Source organism: Bombus huntii, chromosome 7 (genome assembly GCF_024542735.1).
Source record: "Bombus huntii isolate Logan2020A chromosome 7, iyBomHunt1.1, whole genome shotgun sequence".
In the NCBI taxonomy this organism is placed as follows: domain Eukaryota; kingdom Metazoa; phylum Arthropoda; class Insecta; order Hymenoptera; family Apidae; genus Bombus; species Bombus huntii.
The window spans coordinates 10,809,713-10,828,113 of NC_066244.1; the positions used below are offsets into that span (position 1 = coordinate 10,809,713).

At 37.2% G+C, this 18,401-nt stretch overlaps 1 protein-coding gene across 2 annotated transcripts in view; it reads left to right on the forward strand.

Annotated features, from left to right (window-relative positions):
* LOC126867402 (mucin-17-like) overlaps positions 1-18,401 on the forward strand; it is a 381,530-nt gene that overhangs the window by 249,677 nt on the left and 113,452 nt on the right. For both annotated transcript variants that reach the window (XM_050621826.1, XM_050621825.1), the window contains exon 2: positions 14,426-14,549. In XM_050621826.1, coding sequence (XP_050477783.1) covers positions 14,426-14,549 — 124 coding nt within the window. The remainder of the gene's footprint in view (positions 1-14,425; positions 14,550-18,401) is intronic.

Here is an 18,401-nt window from a genome sequence, read left to right on the forward strand (position 1 = left end):
TTAAATTACTATATTATATTCAATACTTTTATCATTTGATATATCTTATCATAGTTGTCTAACTTCTCTTTTACTTCTTATCTCATCTACACGTTTACAAATGTCATCAAGAAAATTAAGTATAAAATGAGAATGTAAATCACTTTTTAATTTTAGTCCTCTTTTGTTTACTATAGTTATAAAATATACAAAGTGAAATTATATAATATATTACTTACAGGAAATACTGATAGCCTGTTATCGACTACGTTGACGATCAATATGCAATATGCCCTGGAAGCTTTTTATCGAATATAATCGCGCTTGTCGAGATTTCATATCATTTGTTCCATTGTAAATATTTACTTAATATTTTCATTTATTTGATTATCGTTTCGAAAAACGTTTTAAACATTTTATAACTGATTGTATGATGCGCGAATAATTTCTTGTTTCGCTCGTTTTTGTAGAAAAATTGCTTGTTGTTTATTAAAATTTCCCTTCGCTTCGCATGTTTATTTCCATTAGTCACGGTATTAAATTGCTCTGCAGAATAAACACTTTTCCGAGTTATTTCACGTTAACATTATTTCTATCATTCGTGAAGGAAGGCCGTATGTCATCACTTAAATTTATCTTTCAAAATTTCCTAGTTTATCTCCTAATTAATATTGTTGATAAACAAGATTGCAAACCTTCCACGACATACATTAAATTCCATTTACTTTCCATATATTCATCTCTTTACTTGTATGTTATCTTATTTATTTACATTATTTCTTATTAATTAATTCTTATCTTACTGATAGTTATCCAACTCTAGTAAAGTATACACATAATGGTCTATATCAGTGGAACTAAATAAAAATATAAAGCTTGTACCAAGGAAATCAAAACAAAAGATGAGAGTAAAAAATGTGTATATTATAATGCAAACAGGGAAACATGTTTTTCATATCTACACGTACTTACATTTGACATGAAATTGTCAAAATTTTTATGAAGAATTACGAATTAATCATTTTGTCCTCTCTGGTAATAATTCTATTTATATTTTAGTCAAAAATACCAAAGTCGACATATAGAGCAGGGGAAAAAAATCGTTTAATTTGCCACGTCACATCGTAAAGTTCATCGTTTCTTTGTTACCTGCCTGGTGACCATCGCAGAGAACGTACATAATACGTACATAACCTACGTCTACGTTCAGCATAAGAATTCACGCTATGCAACGTTATCAACGGAATTCGCAACGTGAGCCGCGATAATCTTATCTGCTAATGCGTACATTGTTGTTGATAATCGTACGAGCTCGTTCGTAGTGAAGTTCCATCGTAAAAAGTCTGGGAAAGATCGCGGTTGTAGCGGAAACAAATCTGCCTAACGCCGTAAATATTCATGCTAACGTTTACGGGTTTTAGAACGTTTACTCGTATTTCAGCGTGAGAAGGAAATATAACTTTGTTCCTCGTGTTGTTGCTCCTGTTGTTCGTGGCAATTGCTGGCGCAGTTCCGATTCGTTTTCATTAACACAATTTATTTATAAAATTCTGGAAAAAGGTTTCTCTTTCTGCTTCCGCCATTTGATAAAATATTATTGTCTTTTCATCCTTGTCGCGTGCGATAAAAAATTATATTAGTGAGTTATAGTTATTTTCTTTCTATAGAGATTGTAATCACTGATTATATCTTAATAAGTATAATAGGTTTTATATTTTGAGAATTTAGTTATTATTAACTAGTTAACAATAAGTATCCTTCTAACAAGTATCTTAATATTTGCAATTCAAAATATTCTTTTTTGATTATCTTGTATATTTATTACAAAAAAAAAACATATGACTGAATCTTTCTCCAATGTATCGTTTCCATGTTTTTATGACTTCAAATCAATCTTCTTTTACCAAAAATATATATTTCATCATCTCGAAAAGAATAAAAGCATTATGTAAACGTAGAAATGAAAACGCGATTCATTAGTACGAGTCTGATTTTCTTTTAATCAAATAATTTCGAAGTCTATAAATTATTATTTTTATAATTTGCTACAGGCGCATGTGTAGTCACTATAGATAGATAATGTCGTATCGTTTCTATAGAACGCGAACTGCTATTCTATTTCTAGAAACTAGGAGGTAAATAGAATTAAAATTTTCTTACGCGTCTTTTCAATGAAATAAGGATTTCATTACATTGATTTAATATATTATTGATCACCAGTAATCTGTACAACATCTAACTGGTTAAATACGTTCACGTATACCAAGCACGGACAGTATTAAATTACATTTTTCAGTCAGAGAGAGTGCACAATTAATTAAGAATCTTATCATTGGAAACAAATTGCTCTTTTTCCACTCTGCCCGCCATTCCATCGCCTTCCCATACCAGCGAGAATTAATCACTTTCTCTCGTGCTGCTCCCACGGAGGCAGGAAAATCGCTGGAAACGGTGAGAAGCATAGTGAAACGAAACGAAACGAAAGGGAACGAATCGAACTCGATCTCGACACCGATCGAGCAATCATCGTGTACGCGGCTCACTGGAAGTGATCTCGGGATCGCCGTGAGCGTCTTCCGCGTACCGGGAATCCATCGTCGAAGAATGAAGAGAGAATTCTCTCCGCGGGGTGAACTCCGCTGATTTTTTCTCGATCCGAGGCGTTTTCGACGTATAACGGCTCTCGTTTCTCCGCACGGGACGATTACCCGGCCATGCAATTTATGTCGGCAAATGACTGCAATCTACGGCTGATCCAACGTTGCGAAATGGTTGCCTATTGGTCTCTGTCTGGCTCGTTGCCGGGCCGAATCGCGCGGCCCGCGAGTCCAAACTCGCATGCACAAAAGTGCAAAACAGCCGAAGGAAACAAGCGGTTCGTGATCGGCCGCCGTTAACGTTTCACTTTTCGTGGTCGAAAATTATTCGATCTCCTCCTCGTCTCTCTCTCTCTCTCTCTCTCTCTCTCTCTCGCAGCCCTCCTGCACACTGGACTCCCCACTCTCTGGACGATTGCGCGTTGCTTCGCCCGATAATATCGTGCCGCAAACCTGGCCGCAGATAGAGACCACTCTCTTCGAACCGTAATGGACACCGAAATTGATCGAACACGAACGATCTTGCGAATGGGATTATTGATTTGTGGCGGCGCGTTCGAGTTGCGCTGTTTTCGTGTCCTGGACTAACGCAGCGGCGAACGAGGCTGAGCTTCGTCTCGATACGAATGCTTCCCGATCGCCCCTTTCGTTACGTGTTCCGCTCGTTTACGCGTTAACCGCGTTTACCGTTTTTTCTTCCGTTCGAGACTGAAACGCGTGGATTCTTGCCGATAGCTTTACTCTTTGGTAAGAGGATTTTTCTTAAAAGAAATGAATGGGTGCGTGTGGTAAATTGGTTGGATGCTGAACGCGGAGGAATTGGGTCGGTTTCACTTTTTAAACCTTCGTGGGGCTATTTCGAATTCAGACCATGATGCATTTTTTACGGGGTTCTGCATCATATTCGATTTGATACGCGTTTTATAATTGGTATCGTGCGATTTTAAGTCGAAGATATTTTAATCTCGCATTCTATAAAATTTGGTATTATACATTTAATGTAATTATTAATATTAATTCAACTCCTGAACACTGTGTGGTTTACGGTATTTTCTTAGAGAATTAAGACTGTATCTACTGTGATAAAAGGAGTGTTGCGAATTTGTAACACTTTGTTGTAATGTAAACACAATTTGTTGTAATTTGTAAGCAACATTTGAAATATTTTTGAATTCTAGAGCTAATAAGTTTTGTCAATTTAGACTTTCGTAGCGTAATAGAATAATTGATTAAAGTAAGATAAAGTATAAATTAAACGACAAAAGTGAAATACTTGCAATGAATGATCTCAGTAGCTGAATTCAATTTTTCGCCCAAGAATTAATAATCGCTATTATAACGTTGACGATTGTGAGCTATAATCATAAATTTAATATTTTTTGCACGAAGAAAGAAATTGGATGCCAGTGTATTAAGTTAACGTATTTCGACAGACAATTGAGAGACGACGAAGATATTTATTTGAATATGAATTAAGTGAGTAGTAAGTTTTTTCCGAAAAGAAATTGTTGGTGAAAAGATTAAAAGAATCGTTTTAAACTGACAGATATATGAACGTTTTCAGCAAAGTAACGCACGACTGTATGCAGACATTTTGTGTACATTACAAGCGTCGAGTGCGGTTTCTTTAAAGCGCTAATAGAGGGGGAAGGTACAGTTAATATCGAGACTTCCGGGTGTAAAGCGTGTCCTTTTGGAAGACTGTTCTGACGGTTTGCCAGCAGCATTGCAATTAGTTTCGTTAGAAGTTTGATGACGCATTTATGTTGACGCGCGCCTTACAGCTATAATCTATTTAAAACTTTCATGCTCCAGCTTGATCACGGATCACTGATCACCAACCACAGATTTTTTAACTGGTTAGAAGCGACACTTGAGGTGGTATTCGTGCAGTATCTATTTTCACTGATCTATTTCCACTGCTTTTAGGTCTTTAATAGTATACGATATAACCGATTTATATGCCAATTTATCTTATTATGCTAATTTCTCGTTAATGTTACTCGTACATATCATAAGATTTAATAAAATCTAGTTCTAGTGTTTTTTTCATTCTAATATGTATAAATATTCGCTTAATGTACTTTTCTTGCATAATATTAGCAATTTTAGAAAATAATAAAAATCTGGGTTACGAAGATTTTAGAAATTCCAAGATAGAAACGCGTAATGAAAATGGACGTTTTAGCGTGTACGCTCTGTATGAAATTCTTCGATATAGAGTATATCCAGATTTGAAATTTCAGTTAATATTTTTCACGAGTATAAATAAAAAGATATAATATAATGAATATTATTTGACGGACCAATAGTCCAAATTTACCAAAGGTATAGTAAAAGTATGAAGTATATAGTAAAGTACGTAAAAAAAACAATGAGACATAGGTATGAAAGATTTACTCTTACGATCTGTGTCAATATATCGTTTACAACAACACACATCGAATATTAATATCTAAAAATATGTCGATGATATTGAAATAACACGTATATTTACAAGGATATATAATACAAGATAATTAGATGCAATTCTTGAAAAACAACATAAATTCCTCTTGCCCTACTTTAATCCTCTTTTCCAAAACTCCATTGTTTTCATCTTTAATAGCAACAGGAATAACTTAAATGTTCAATTTAAGCGATACGCCATATACAATGCTAAACCCTAGAACACGATGCGAAACGTTGCAGAGTATCACGAAACGACTTTAAAATCCAATTGGACGTCACCGTTCGTGTTTAATCCTGTAAACGGCAGACTTATCCCTTCGATTTGAAGTTGGATCGCGTATAATGGAGAGACGTAGAGAGAAAGAGAGAGAGAGAGAGAGAGGTGTGCGTCGCGGCGCATCGCATCGGAGCGTCGCGTTCGCGTAGCTTCGTTTTATAGTTAATCGCTCTTTATCGAACCAGTCGGCCGCAGTTTCCGCGTAAATTATTGCTGTCATAAATTTATCACGGAGCGGTAATTATCGGGGTGAAGCCATCCGTCGGAATGGCCGCGAATTACGAGCCAATTCCAATTGGTACGCCTCGGTATATCTAGCGTTGCGGCCTGCCTTCGACGATTTATCACCCGTGATCTTCGTTTCTCTGCTTCTCTCCCTCGCGCCACCCGCTCCTCTCCTCTATCCCTTCGCCTGCCATCGCGTTTAACAATTTCGATCGCTTTACGGATACTCTGCTCTCGGATACTCGCGATTGTTTGCCTGCACAATTACGCCAGACGACTGGAATACCGCTGAAACGATTATACGAACGTGTTCGAAGGAGAATCAAATAAATCTGAACGTTCCCCTGAAACGTAATCTCCAGTCTTCGTTGTGTATCAGCATTCGATGAATCGTTGCGTAAACCTCGCCAGTATTCCCTTTGTACGCCAGCGATTCGAACGATGGTATGAAGCATCGTTTAGGCAAGTTACCTGAATTCTAGCGGCTTGAATTCAATCAATCTGAGATATAGGTATGTAACAGTTTACTCGATTTGAGATGTCCTCTCAGATTTTTATTCTGCTGTTCTCCTTGAGAACCTCTCTCCTGCGGTTCTTCTATGTGCCCTGAAATGAACGTTATATTTCAATAGATGTTATTAAAATGTAAATAGCTTTGGAATATTTAGTTTTAGTATTCGATATAATTTTATACTACCTTTTCTGCGTTCCACGCTTTTCATGAATAAAACGTTCTAACGCAGTATTATGTAAATACTGTCGGGGAAAGCTTTAGAAGCATATAGCGATTTCATCAAAACAAGCAAAAAAGTGTCAAGCGACATTCGGTTCAAAAACTGCATGTTTCTGAGTTGCGAGATGTTTTTGTCAGTAAGATATTACCTTTGCAGCATAAAGTACGTTCGATATGTCCCCAGTCCGCTTCAACGCACACTTTGACACGTTTTCTCATAGGAGCGCGCACACGTTGAATGAACCTCGGCATTTCTTTTATCTCTTGGCAGCAGATTTCTAGGATCAACTGCTGTTCGTTGTAACGAAGCAACTGGTTTACTATACGCTGTACTTTCATTCACTAAACATCTCGTAACTTCGAAACTAGTGGTTTTTGAACTCATGTTAATATAAGACATCTTTGCTTGTTCTGACGAGTACTATATGCTCTTAAGTTTTCTCCCCGTCTTTTTTCTGCACTTTGTAAATATTATTATATATTAATTATAAAATATTAAAAAAAAACATAACTAAAAGGATATTTTACAAACGTGAAAAAAAACGAATAGAACAGCATAGTTAAATAAAACTGAAGTTTGTTTAACTATTCCTTGATTTGAAAGGAACAATAATTGAGGGCGTTTGCAAAGAGGAAAGCGACTAAATCTCTATAGTAAATACGTAAAAAGCAGACACATTTGAGGCTGCTTTAAGAAACGAATAAATTTATTAAGACGCGAATTCAGAATCATTTATTCATTGAAGCACAACTTATAATTATTGAAAACTTCGCGCAACTTAATGTTGCCAGTGAAAAGGACGTGGGTTACATTTACAAACGATAATAAAAGACCATTACTTAAAGAATATTACATTAATATTACATTTTATTTTCCCTCTAAGTGATATTATTCTTTTTGAAATACAAAATGAGATCGTCGTAAGCGAAGAAGAGCATTCGAATTTTCTTCTATCCAAGAGATCATGTGTTCCTATGAATTCAATTATTGGAAATTCTACCGCGCATTACATCGCATCTTTCCAAATACGTGCACAATACCCATACTGTTGAAATATTTAACAAGATTTTATCATCGTTCGGTATTTCCAGCGTGCTATGCAATTGATTTTCAAGTCATGAATTGCAGCATTATGGAAGAAAGGATTCAGCTCGCCTTCCCACGTTCTGTCCCGAAGACCGCGAGCAGTTGCGGTTTCAAAGAACATGTGGACGCGTTCTGGCGCGCGTACATGTTACCACGGAAAAGTCTGTATGAAGGGTAAACTGTTCATAGATCGTAGATAAGTATAGTCCACGCGCCAACGGCATTCCCAACCTCAGATACATGCACGGACACGAGACTCGAGGGTTATGGGAACCTGACCGTTCTAATGTCACGTCTTGTCAGCAGCACGCGTGCAATATTGTTGGTCAAAGGATATTGCGATCTGAATATGAAAAACGTGTTCACCACCTTCCAATTTATCCTGCTTCGCGCATACGTGCGTTAAATTAGTCCTATAAAACGAGATCGAATTAAAATTTACAGACGCGACGTGTCTTTGCTTTGAAACACGTTGACTGACACCGCGAGTGAATGTTGTATATTGTAAAGAGTTTTTGAGTTATTTGGATTCAAGGAATTTCCAGTCGATTGTTATTTGTACACGTGACAGCAATAGCATTATTACTTCCTGGATTCCAAGTTAAAGTGAAAAACTCTAATGTTTCTTTCCTCGTAAGAAAATATAATGCTAATCGTAAAAACATTCTACGTTTTTCAATTATTGTAGGATTAAGGTCAGAGGCTCTTATCTCTTCAAATCTCCAACTTTAATTTGGTTATTGAAAGATTTTAATATGCAAATTTTGAAGCACGATCCATCTTTCACGGCGTTTCTATATCGCTATAAATAAAATGAGCTATACATTTACTTTATGAAATTTCTTACGCGTATCATTTTCATTAATCTTCTGCTGATCCTGGAGAAGGATAAGAAGAGTAATTTATGCGCAAATACAATTACGAAAGAATAATTCGTTTTTGTCTATCTGATTGATTTAATCGGTCCTGGAACGAGTTGTTTATGTCATAAAATTGTTTTCATTATCATAACGGTTTTTTGTTATTACAGTAGGGTACAATGTCGAGTAGGTAAAGCAGCTTGTTGATCAAACCATTTATATCGAGGAATAATAGCTATGTTCATATTTCACTGACCTTGCTCCCATAAAATTACTACAGCGGAACGCACCTGTTATTCTATATGTCTTAAATATAAATAGTTTCTTACCTCATTTTACGTAATTTTCATCCTTGTTTTAAGCATCGTACATTGCGATATGATCGAAGATGATGCAATCTGGAAACGTTCCTGGTAAAAAAGTGCAAGAGAAATATACCCGTTAATTTAATTATATTACATTAAAAATTGTAATAGATTTTTTTTCAGGTATTACAAATGCACATGAAAATAATATTCTTCTTTTTGCTATAACATGATAGGAAAAGAAATTCTTTACGTATTTTTGTCCGCCTCTCGTGACTCACTCGTCTGTTAGCATTTGTTCTTCATCTCGCAGATACTTCAATTTAAATGAGCGTAACTTCATTTAAAAATAGGAAGCTGTCCTTGCGGAAAGAATCATGACAAATCGTACGGTAAACAATAGGTACGGTACAGCTTCAAGAACAAGAATGATTCGACAAGGTCTGGGGTGGAGCCCAAAGGGTGGGTGGCATCGTAAAAGCTGATGTTGGTTTCGTTGGTGGCAGAATTCGCTTTACGAGGACAAGCAGCTTAGCCAGCCTTTCCAACCGATATAATTCATCCACCGTGCTTCTTTACTCTGTGCAACATGCCTCGGCGCACTTCACGTGCTAACTGAAATTGGGAGGAACTCCTCGCAACCCTTATTTATGGAATCACAGCTGTGTTGTTGAATCCGTTGTCGCGGTTTTATAGGAAAATAAGTTACCGGTCTCGTCGTTGTTCACGATATCGACTCCTGCGTCGCAATATGAAAAGATTTATCTTTTCACAAGAATATTATCAAATACCTGTTTATCAGCTGCTACTTAATTGTTTTATCTTACGCGTCGTTTGGAACACGAAACAAGTTTTATTATCATCTTTATTAGTCTTTGATATTTGTTGCTTCTTATATCGATTTCACATAGAATATAGTTTTAATTTTTTCGAACTTTAAAAATCTCTCTATCTGTTAATAAGAGCGAGGTTAGTATAGAAAAGTTCGAAGAGTTAACGCATTAAAATGCAATTGCTGACGCAACTACGTACGTAGTAGCTTTTATGTCCTCTCATGATTAATAATCGAACACATCAATTATCAATAATGCTGAGGAAATAAGGATTTCTTGTGCTTGTTTCAAATAGGTTATAATAATAACTAATACAAAGTATAATATTCGAAAGCTAACTTTCCAAGTGCTTGTCCTAGTCTTAAATGTATAACCTTGTAGTGTTCTAGATCTTAATAAAATTGCCAAGCGTGAACATGTTAATTATTTTGTGCTACTTTCAAAATAAAGTAAAATACTTTCAAAATACGCATTGTGCTGATTGATACGCATTGAGAGGAGAAAAATTCGAAATTTGTAATGTCACTGGTAAAATAATTTCTCCGCTGTATAAGTCCTGAAATATAAATATTTCCAAGTATACTACTTCCAATAAAAATATCGTTAGATATAAAATAAATTCAATCGTGGTAGACATCCACGTTATATGGATTATTTATCGAATCGTATGCACGTTTTCATATTTCGTTACAGATTTCCTTCGTGAAAATGTTACGGCATTATCTATGATACAAGCTTTCCTCCATTCTTAGGCGAGGGAGGTTATGCGACCACGTGGAGAATTCTCCACCCTCGATTCTTATTTTCTCTGGTAGTCGGGAATCCAGTCTGGGTCTATGGTTCCGTGAATGTTGATACATCGCCAAGGATTTTGCATTTCGAATCCGGGATAAGAGGGTGGCATGGAAAAAGTCTGCTTTACGAACCCCACAAACCTGGCTTCATCCTCGAATAGACTTGCGAGAACGTATGCATTAGAATCAAGTGGAGATATGAAATTTTAGGTGGAAACGTAACAGCCTCTGATTCTTTTCTCCCTTATTTTATGTAGACAGCTATTTATTGCGATTATCGTAGTAAAAATTCTTTTATTTTATTGTATTCTTGAATCGACAAATTTCAATAACGAATGAAATTACAAATAGGATATTGCTAATCCAATAAAGATTCTTCTATAATAAAATTCTCTTCTATAATTACAGAAATACAGTCGATTGTATTTATAAAGAGATTCTGTAATGTACGTATCTTCTTTCGATATAGACATTTTTTGATATCGTAAATATTGTTCTTCGGTTACTTTAGAATAGACTAAATCATCAAGCAGGTAAATCCAAGTTGTTAGCTTCCAATGTTTCTCGACAAATTCAATCCGAGGTAAATTAACAGCCCGAGTAGATAGCAAATTTGTCTTACCGAGACGGAAAGTAATTACTCGAATTTTCGTAGTTGATCAACCACGCTCTTAATTACTGTGCCAACTAGTTCACTCAGATAACAGATAACAACAGAAGGTTTGCATACAATCTCGATGCTTTCAATACTATTTCATTCATGATATAGTTACGCATACTCTCTATTACAAATTCTACATGTGGCAAAGCACTTTGATTACTATGCCAACGTTAATAATAGTCTGAATATAATCCCATTTCCATCATAGATATAGAGAAAGTTGAGATAATTCACCAGCAACGTAAGGAAGAAATCTTATCATTAAAAAAATATTAAATTAATGCAACATGTATCCTTAAATTGATTCTGAAACTGTTCACGGTAATTAACAGTGTTGATTATCTTGGAATAATTCCCAGTAAATTATATAATTATATGTCTTTTGTCTTTATTCAATTAAGAGGTGTATACAAAATTCTAATATCAAGCATGTGAAGATCTGAAACTCGTAGAATTTGTGTTTAATATGGTGTGAATATGTAAACAAATACCTTATTGTTTTCCTTTATTTATACTTATCCATAATCCAGATATAACTCGAGCATATTATCAAGATTTCTAAATACTAATGAAATTTGATTTACGCGTATATGCTGATCGAACCTACTTACTTTATAGAAACTAAAGGAAAAAGGTTATAATCAATATTCCTTTTCTTGGAGCAAACGTCCTGCTTACAAAGACCCTAACTTATTGGAAAGTATAAGCTACATGTTACGTGTATACATCAGATATCCAGCCCTGAAATCTTCAACCAAATACACAACTCTACCATAACTCAATCTCAGTTGCCAATCATCTTGTTAGAAATACTTCGATAAACCTTTGCCGTAGCTAACTCACTATTCCATCACTCGTTCGAGAACCAGGCCTGAATTTCACGCAATGTGTATACACAACTTCAGCTAACTTCCTGCAGAAGGCTAATAATAATCCGCGACTAACTCGCGGCGAGAGTGAAAATATGTATTTCATAATTCATAGCGGACGTGACAAAGGGTGGAGAGCAGACGCGAGAAGGGGCTGGTGGTGGGCTGGCAGCACGGCGAACAAATCGAATTCGGCGCAAATTAGCGCGAACGTGGGTGCGCGAATTCGTCTTGTTGTCACGAGAAATAATTGCCAGGAGGATTCCTATGGACCGGGATCGGACGGGAAAGGCGAGCCTTCCCCCGAGGTTATAATGCCGGGATGAAGCGCCCGAGGTTATTAGTTTAGGAAGCTGCAAAGTACTCTGAAACAAAGTCTCTCTGTCCCTCTACAAGGTAATCAATATACAAGCGGGCGACCCTGCCTCCGTTTCAGCTCGTTGATTCAACCCGAACCGCCTGGCGAAGATCCCTTCGTCGAATTAGTTGCTTGCAAAGCATCGCTGTCGGGGATTCGACGTCAGAGAGCGATAGGTGATAAACCGTCTTTCCGTTCGACGGCCTACCAGAGACCAGATCTCGTCCTTCCCTTCACGTTATGACGGCCGTGTTTCCAGATTAATTGCGGAATTTCAATTACTCCCAGCCTCTAGACCGCGCCAAATGAAAATGCTAACGAGGTAAAAATGCAACGACGCTTAATGCCGGGAGATTGAACGCGTTAATCGCGCAAATTGTCGGCCAAACGATGTTACCAACGTGAAACGCAGAGAGACCTTTGACTACGCTTAATGCGAAACATTTTATACAGCTTTGCCGGATTACGTCTTCCGAAATTTCGTTTGCTTAAATACGGCGAAATAGGTCAGATGTTGACGGCGCGTAAAAATGATTTATACAGTTGTTGATATTCTACGGTGTTTCTATTTGGATAGTAATAAACGAAACAAAGGATCCTTCTATTGTATATTGTAAATAGAAGGTTGACGGATTACGAATGTTTAATTAATATGTGTGAAGATCACAGAGGAAAGATACGACGAATCACGTTTTTTGTCCTTCGGAACAATTGCAAAATCCAATGTTAAATTTGTCACGTTTATACACTTATTTTTTTATAAAACGTTGTAAGATACCTACTGAAAATAAATTTTAGCCACGTGTCTCTGTAGTTTTTGGTATATTTGGTCATCTTTATTCAAAAAAGGAACAGACTTAACTAGCGAGTATTCGTTAAACAATTAACAACGAAATTCTTTAAACTCGAAATGAATTAGTTCTAAATTTTAATATATAAATATGTACATGTAAAAGAAATCAAGAAATAAGTACAGAGAATTTGTATAAATTCATGAACATCGTACAGATTCACGAAGAAAAAGGTGCAATACATAAAATTGATAAATTCGACATTAAAAAACGATTATGGTAATTTCTACCGAAGAAACGATTCGATTAACAAAATTAAGTATAAAAATACTAAGAAAAGAACTACAAATTTCTGTGAAGGAACCGTGGTATATAGAAGTCGTAACTCTCAATCGTAAAGCACCCTTTGCAGAAAATTTGCCAGCAATCCAAGCGATGCAATAACTCGGTCCCCTTTACGAACATCGATAACCGTTTTCATTTCACAGGGCCAGTTAGAATTATCGGCAAGGATCCCCTCAGTGTAATTCGTTGGTCGCTCAGCAAACGTCCTCGAACCATTACTGTCCGGTCTCACCAAACAAGCGATGTCTGTAGGTAATAAACCGTCTCCTTCCAGCTCATCGACGCAGCCGGTGAAATTATGAAACGCCTATTTGCCGCTCCCCTCGAAACATCGACTCCCTCGTTCACCGCTACAGCTTCTTTATGAGTTGGTTAATTTATCTTTGATATCGCTCGTTGGCTTTCCTTCCAATGCTGGAAGTATGGCGCAGAAACACGATTGAAACTTCGCACAGGGAAAAATAAGAGAAGACGTTTTAATTTTCGTACCGTGTTCGTACCGTCTTCTCTTACTTATCCCACCTACGTATTTACAACAAAAATATTCTTACACTTACGTATATCACGCGTGTTATATAAAAGATCTTGACATTTCATTAGAGCTATAACGAGACGCGATTGCCAAGATTATATTGGGGAGATTTGTATCCAATTTGAAAATATACATGGAAGGACGAGATACGTATTTACTGCGAACTTATATTTAGTACAGAAATTAGTATATTCGTCATACGAATATTCATCTTAAATCATATAAAAAGTATTAAAGATGGTCCCATTGTATATTGAAATTTATTAATATTGTGTACGATTGCCTGTTTAAATACAAATGATTTTCTATCTCTGCATGGTATTGTACTAAATATCTTATAACTTGCATATACAATTTTCAGAATTGTCGAAAATTCTATGTAATCATGATAGGTAGATGTCATTACAATACTAATAAAATTTCAGACTGTTTCGTAGTAAGTACGCAAGTAATATATTCATAAAAGATGTCGACGAGCGTATGAATACTTTCGCGAGTCACTGTACGTGTAACCTTCGATAAAGAATTTTATTTAAGGATCGTCTTTCTCGTCTGTCGTGCAATATATTGGAGTTAGTAATGCATACTTCTTTCTTGATACTTTCATTGCCTCGATTGTAAAAGATTTCTATGGACGACCGTGTATGCTTTTTCAACGTCTTTGCGTTTCTCTTTTGCCTGGTACGCTACTGCTTCGTTTACTAACTTTTTGTCTTATTTTGTTACAGTCCAAGCAGCACAGCGCTGGGTTCGCTGGATCAACTGAAGGAGTACCTGACAACAGTGGGAACCTGCAAATGCGGTCTCGAGTGTCCGCTAAGACCTGAACAGGTCTTCAACTTCGACCCCAAGGTATGTTCGCAGTCATTTTTATTTGGGCTCAGTCACGATCGTTTCACGTATACCGTGCCTGTTAAATTGCTGCAATTATTGTCGTACGAGCATACGCGGCGGCTGTTAGTCATTTCAAACATCGGCGTATTGTTCGAAGGCTATTTTCATAAAGAACTGCGCAAGCTTTATTTAGAGGCGGATCATAAGTTGCACGCGTATTGTGACCGATTCGATGAGCATGAAATATAAGTTGGAAAGAAACATTCACATTATAATTTTCTTTCGATGTTAGAGGCTCTGCGTTATTGCTGCATCAGAGCATTCCATTCACGCTACATTATTTGAATCTATAATATTAAATATCAAGGCAATTAAATGATAACAAAAGTTTTGAGATAATCTGTTACGCAATTTCTACACTTTTACGATTAAAGGATGATTCGCGGTATCATCATATGTCATCATTGGATCATATGTGATCACGGCAATTTGGATCAGAGACAGATTATTTAATTTTGAAGCATGCTGAGGCAATGCCGTTGATAATCTTCAGCGCGTCAAATATAGGATACAAATTAAAAGGAAATAGTCTAAGCCTAAATGATTTTTGCGAATCACGTATGGCTCAGCAATATCGATTAAAAATTAAAGTAGAAAGCTGCAATTAATATTGGATACGCAATCACAACGAAGAATAACTACGAAATTACTGAAATTCTCGAACAGCACTTTCACTGCAGTATCTACATGTTTAATGAACCGATCATGATATACTGTACAAACCAGCGAAAATTCCAAATTCATCAAGCACATATTTTAAATACAATTTCTTTTTCTGGTGCAATCGAACATTTTTCAAATACATTCGCGGAAAAAGTGATATTTCCGTTGGCGGAATCGATATCCATCTTGGAGACGTCCTTAAGAGGCCGACCGCGATTTAAAGCATCGGTCGATGAAACGCAATTTAAATAAATCAGCCGTGTAGTTTGCGACAAGAAGTCCGAATGGAAGAAACGAGGCTCGTAAAAAGCGCGGCGCGTACGTCGATGCCTGTCGCGAGTAAATCGCGAGTCGTGTAGCAAAACGACCAACGATGTTCTTGTCGTAATCTGGCCTGAGAAATCTCCGTGGCCGACGTTCCTCGTGCAATGAGTCAATACTCGATGTTGCGCGAGCGATGATGCTGTGTAAACGCGCGCGTGCAACGTCCGGTGAAAGAGAGAGGCGAAGAAGCGTGTAAAACGCACGGCAGACTGGCTGGAGAGCCGCGTCGAATCGACGATGCTCCTTTGGAATTCATTTCGCGTTTTCCTCGCGAACGATTCCATCGTCACGCGTCTCGCGCTAGTGAAAGTCTATGGGATGCATGACTCGTTGCAGCACAGCTACGCTTAATTGCGCTCGGTAGTCGAACATTGTTTGTCTATTTATCGGGTGTCTGTGGAGATATCATTAAGTGCGTGAAATGTTCACGTCGAATGCGTGGAATACGTGCAAATGACGTTAGGGAAAATATTGAAAAGCTAACCGAAGAATGGGATAGGACTGACGAACTTCCTTCATTTTCTTAGGTTGTATTGTACGTTTCATAAGTATCATAGTACTCACATGTATATTTATTCATACGTATCAAGACATCTGGTCTCGTAGATAATACATAATATAATCCTATGTTTTTAAAGCTTATTTTATGTACATGATGTAAATCTTTCGACAAACAACAAAAGGATACTGTACATCGATACGACACAAACGATACGATTCATCGTACATAAATAGACTGGGAATGTTTATGCACTTCTAAAAAATTTACGAATTTTGTGCGAACGAAAAGTACAAAATATCTAGAGAAAAATATGTAGCGTAATATTTTACAGATAAAAAAAAATCCTATTAAAGTTCCCTTTGTTAATTCTTTTCATAATGATATGAATTTGTATAAACATTCAGTCTATATGCGAAACAATTATCTGTCAGCCAATAAGAAGAACTTCGTACATCACTTCGAACCAGCTTGTCGAACTATATTATTACTTAGACCGCGGATTTTTATGCATTTATTGGAAATTTGAAGATGCAAAAAATCACAGAACGCGTACAATATAGAGAATGCATATAGACGTATAAATTATCCAAGCTATAATATTCAGTGAATAAACCAATTGTCTATCATAGTTGCTCCTTTGTAATTAAATATAAATATCCGTAGTCTAATTATTACCGCCGTTAATCCTCGAGACTATGTCAGACACGTTGTATTGACGAACTCGTCGAGAGGAACTTGGAATTATGCATGTTCGCTCGTAATGAAAAATTCGGTCTCGTTCGAAGATCCCTTTACCTCAGTCATTTCAATAATTCATAGCAAAAACCTTCTAACGAATTGTTCTGACTGGCTCGGAACACGAAAGGAACAGGATGATAGAATAGCAAAAGAAGAAGTTGGTCCGTCAACAAACGATTACTCCGCACTCCGCAGCGAGTTAACCGGTTAACCGAACGTAATTATCATCGGCGCGCCAATAAGTCCCGAAGAAGCTTCGCAGACCGAGCATTAACAACGTTAATTTGGGAGGCACACGGCGGCGCATTGGCGCGCAAATTAAAAATTCACGAAACTACGGGACAAGAGGGTGGTTGAAGAATAAGCCAAAGCGCCCCGACAGACGGGCGAACGCGCTCATCAGTTTTGTTTAATTATTCCAGTAGCATGCGACGATATACGAGGAAAACGTATAATTATCCGTACACCTGCTTGCTAACCGCTCACTCAGCCGGTGCTTACCATCCCGTTGCGTATGTACTACGTACAGTGCGTTAATGCGTTCCTTAATTAAACTTTATCGTGTAGCATCGGTCTACGGGAATTCATAGAAGCATCGATCCGGGTTGACCTGTCGACAACACGACGATCAACGTGCTAATAATTAATAATCATTTGCATATCTCTGACATGGTGGCGTGCTTACAATATAATCTCCAGCCGGGTTTATCACTTTATCGACCAATTATCGTTGCCTCCAGTCATTGTCTCGCGGTGACGATTTCGCCTGATCTCTCTGCGTCGAATTATCGATCACTCTGGGAGTAATAGCTTTCGATTAACGGCCCAGATTGTTACGTGTGTTCCCGTGCATGCCAATAAAGATATACTCGCCTGAAATTTCTGCGATGTTGACGCGCCTCGGTACGCTGATATATGCTCCGCAGGCATTTCACATGCTCGTACGTTGCGTAGTTGAATTTCCGAGTTAAGTGACGGTGCAGTGATCTTTTAAAATACCTGAACACTTGGAACGTTAGTTCTTGAAGTAGAATATTTTTCTCTCTTTTTTTTTTTTTTTTTGATAGAGATCTAAAGGAGTTTGGTAGGTTTATAAAATAGTAACGGTAATTTCCTATTTTATGGAGCAAAAGTTTCAATTCCGAAACTAGTTTCTTAAGCTTTCCTTTTATAAACAAAATTTTAAGTTGATTTTATAAATCTGGCATTCCCCAAGGTGCTCAAATTCCACATTCCAGACGTAAATTTATTGCGATGCGGTATCGATCGACTGTGTCTGTTGGCAACTGCAAACAACATTATCCACGCTAATCACGAAGGGTCCGTCATAAATTAGACTCGACGACGTTACAATTTCTATTACGTATGCGGCAGTAGGCGATTCGTCTCGCGAGACGAATTCTCGTCGCGTAACCAAGAGGACTGGTCGCTTCTGGCAACGGGCCGGCCAGATTGTATCTGTCTCGAATCTGCAATACAAACTCTCTATCTAGCTGTGTACAATGAGACTGCCAGTCTGGACATTGTATGATTTGAGGAAAAAGAGTAGCAAGGTACATGCAACAAAATTGGCAACCATCAGG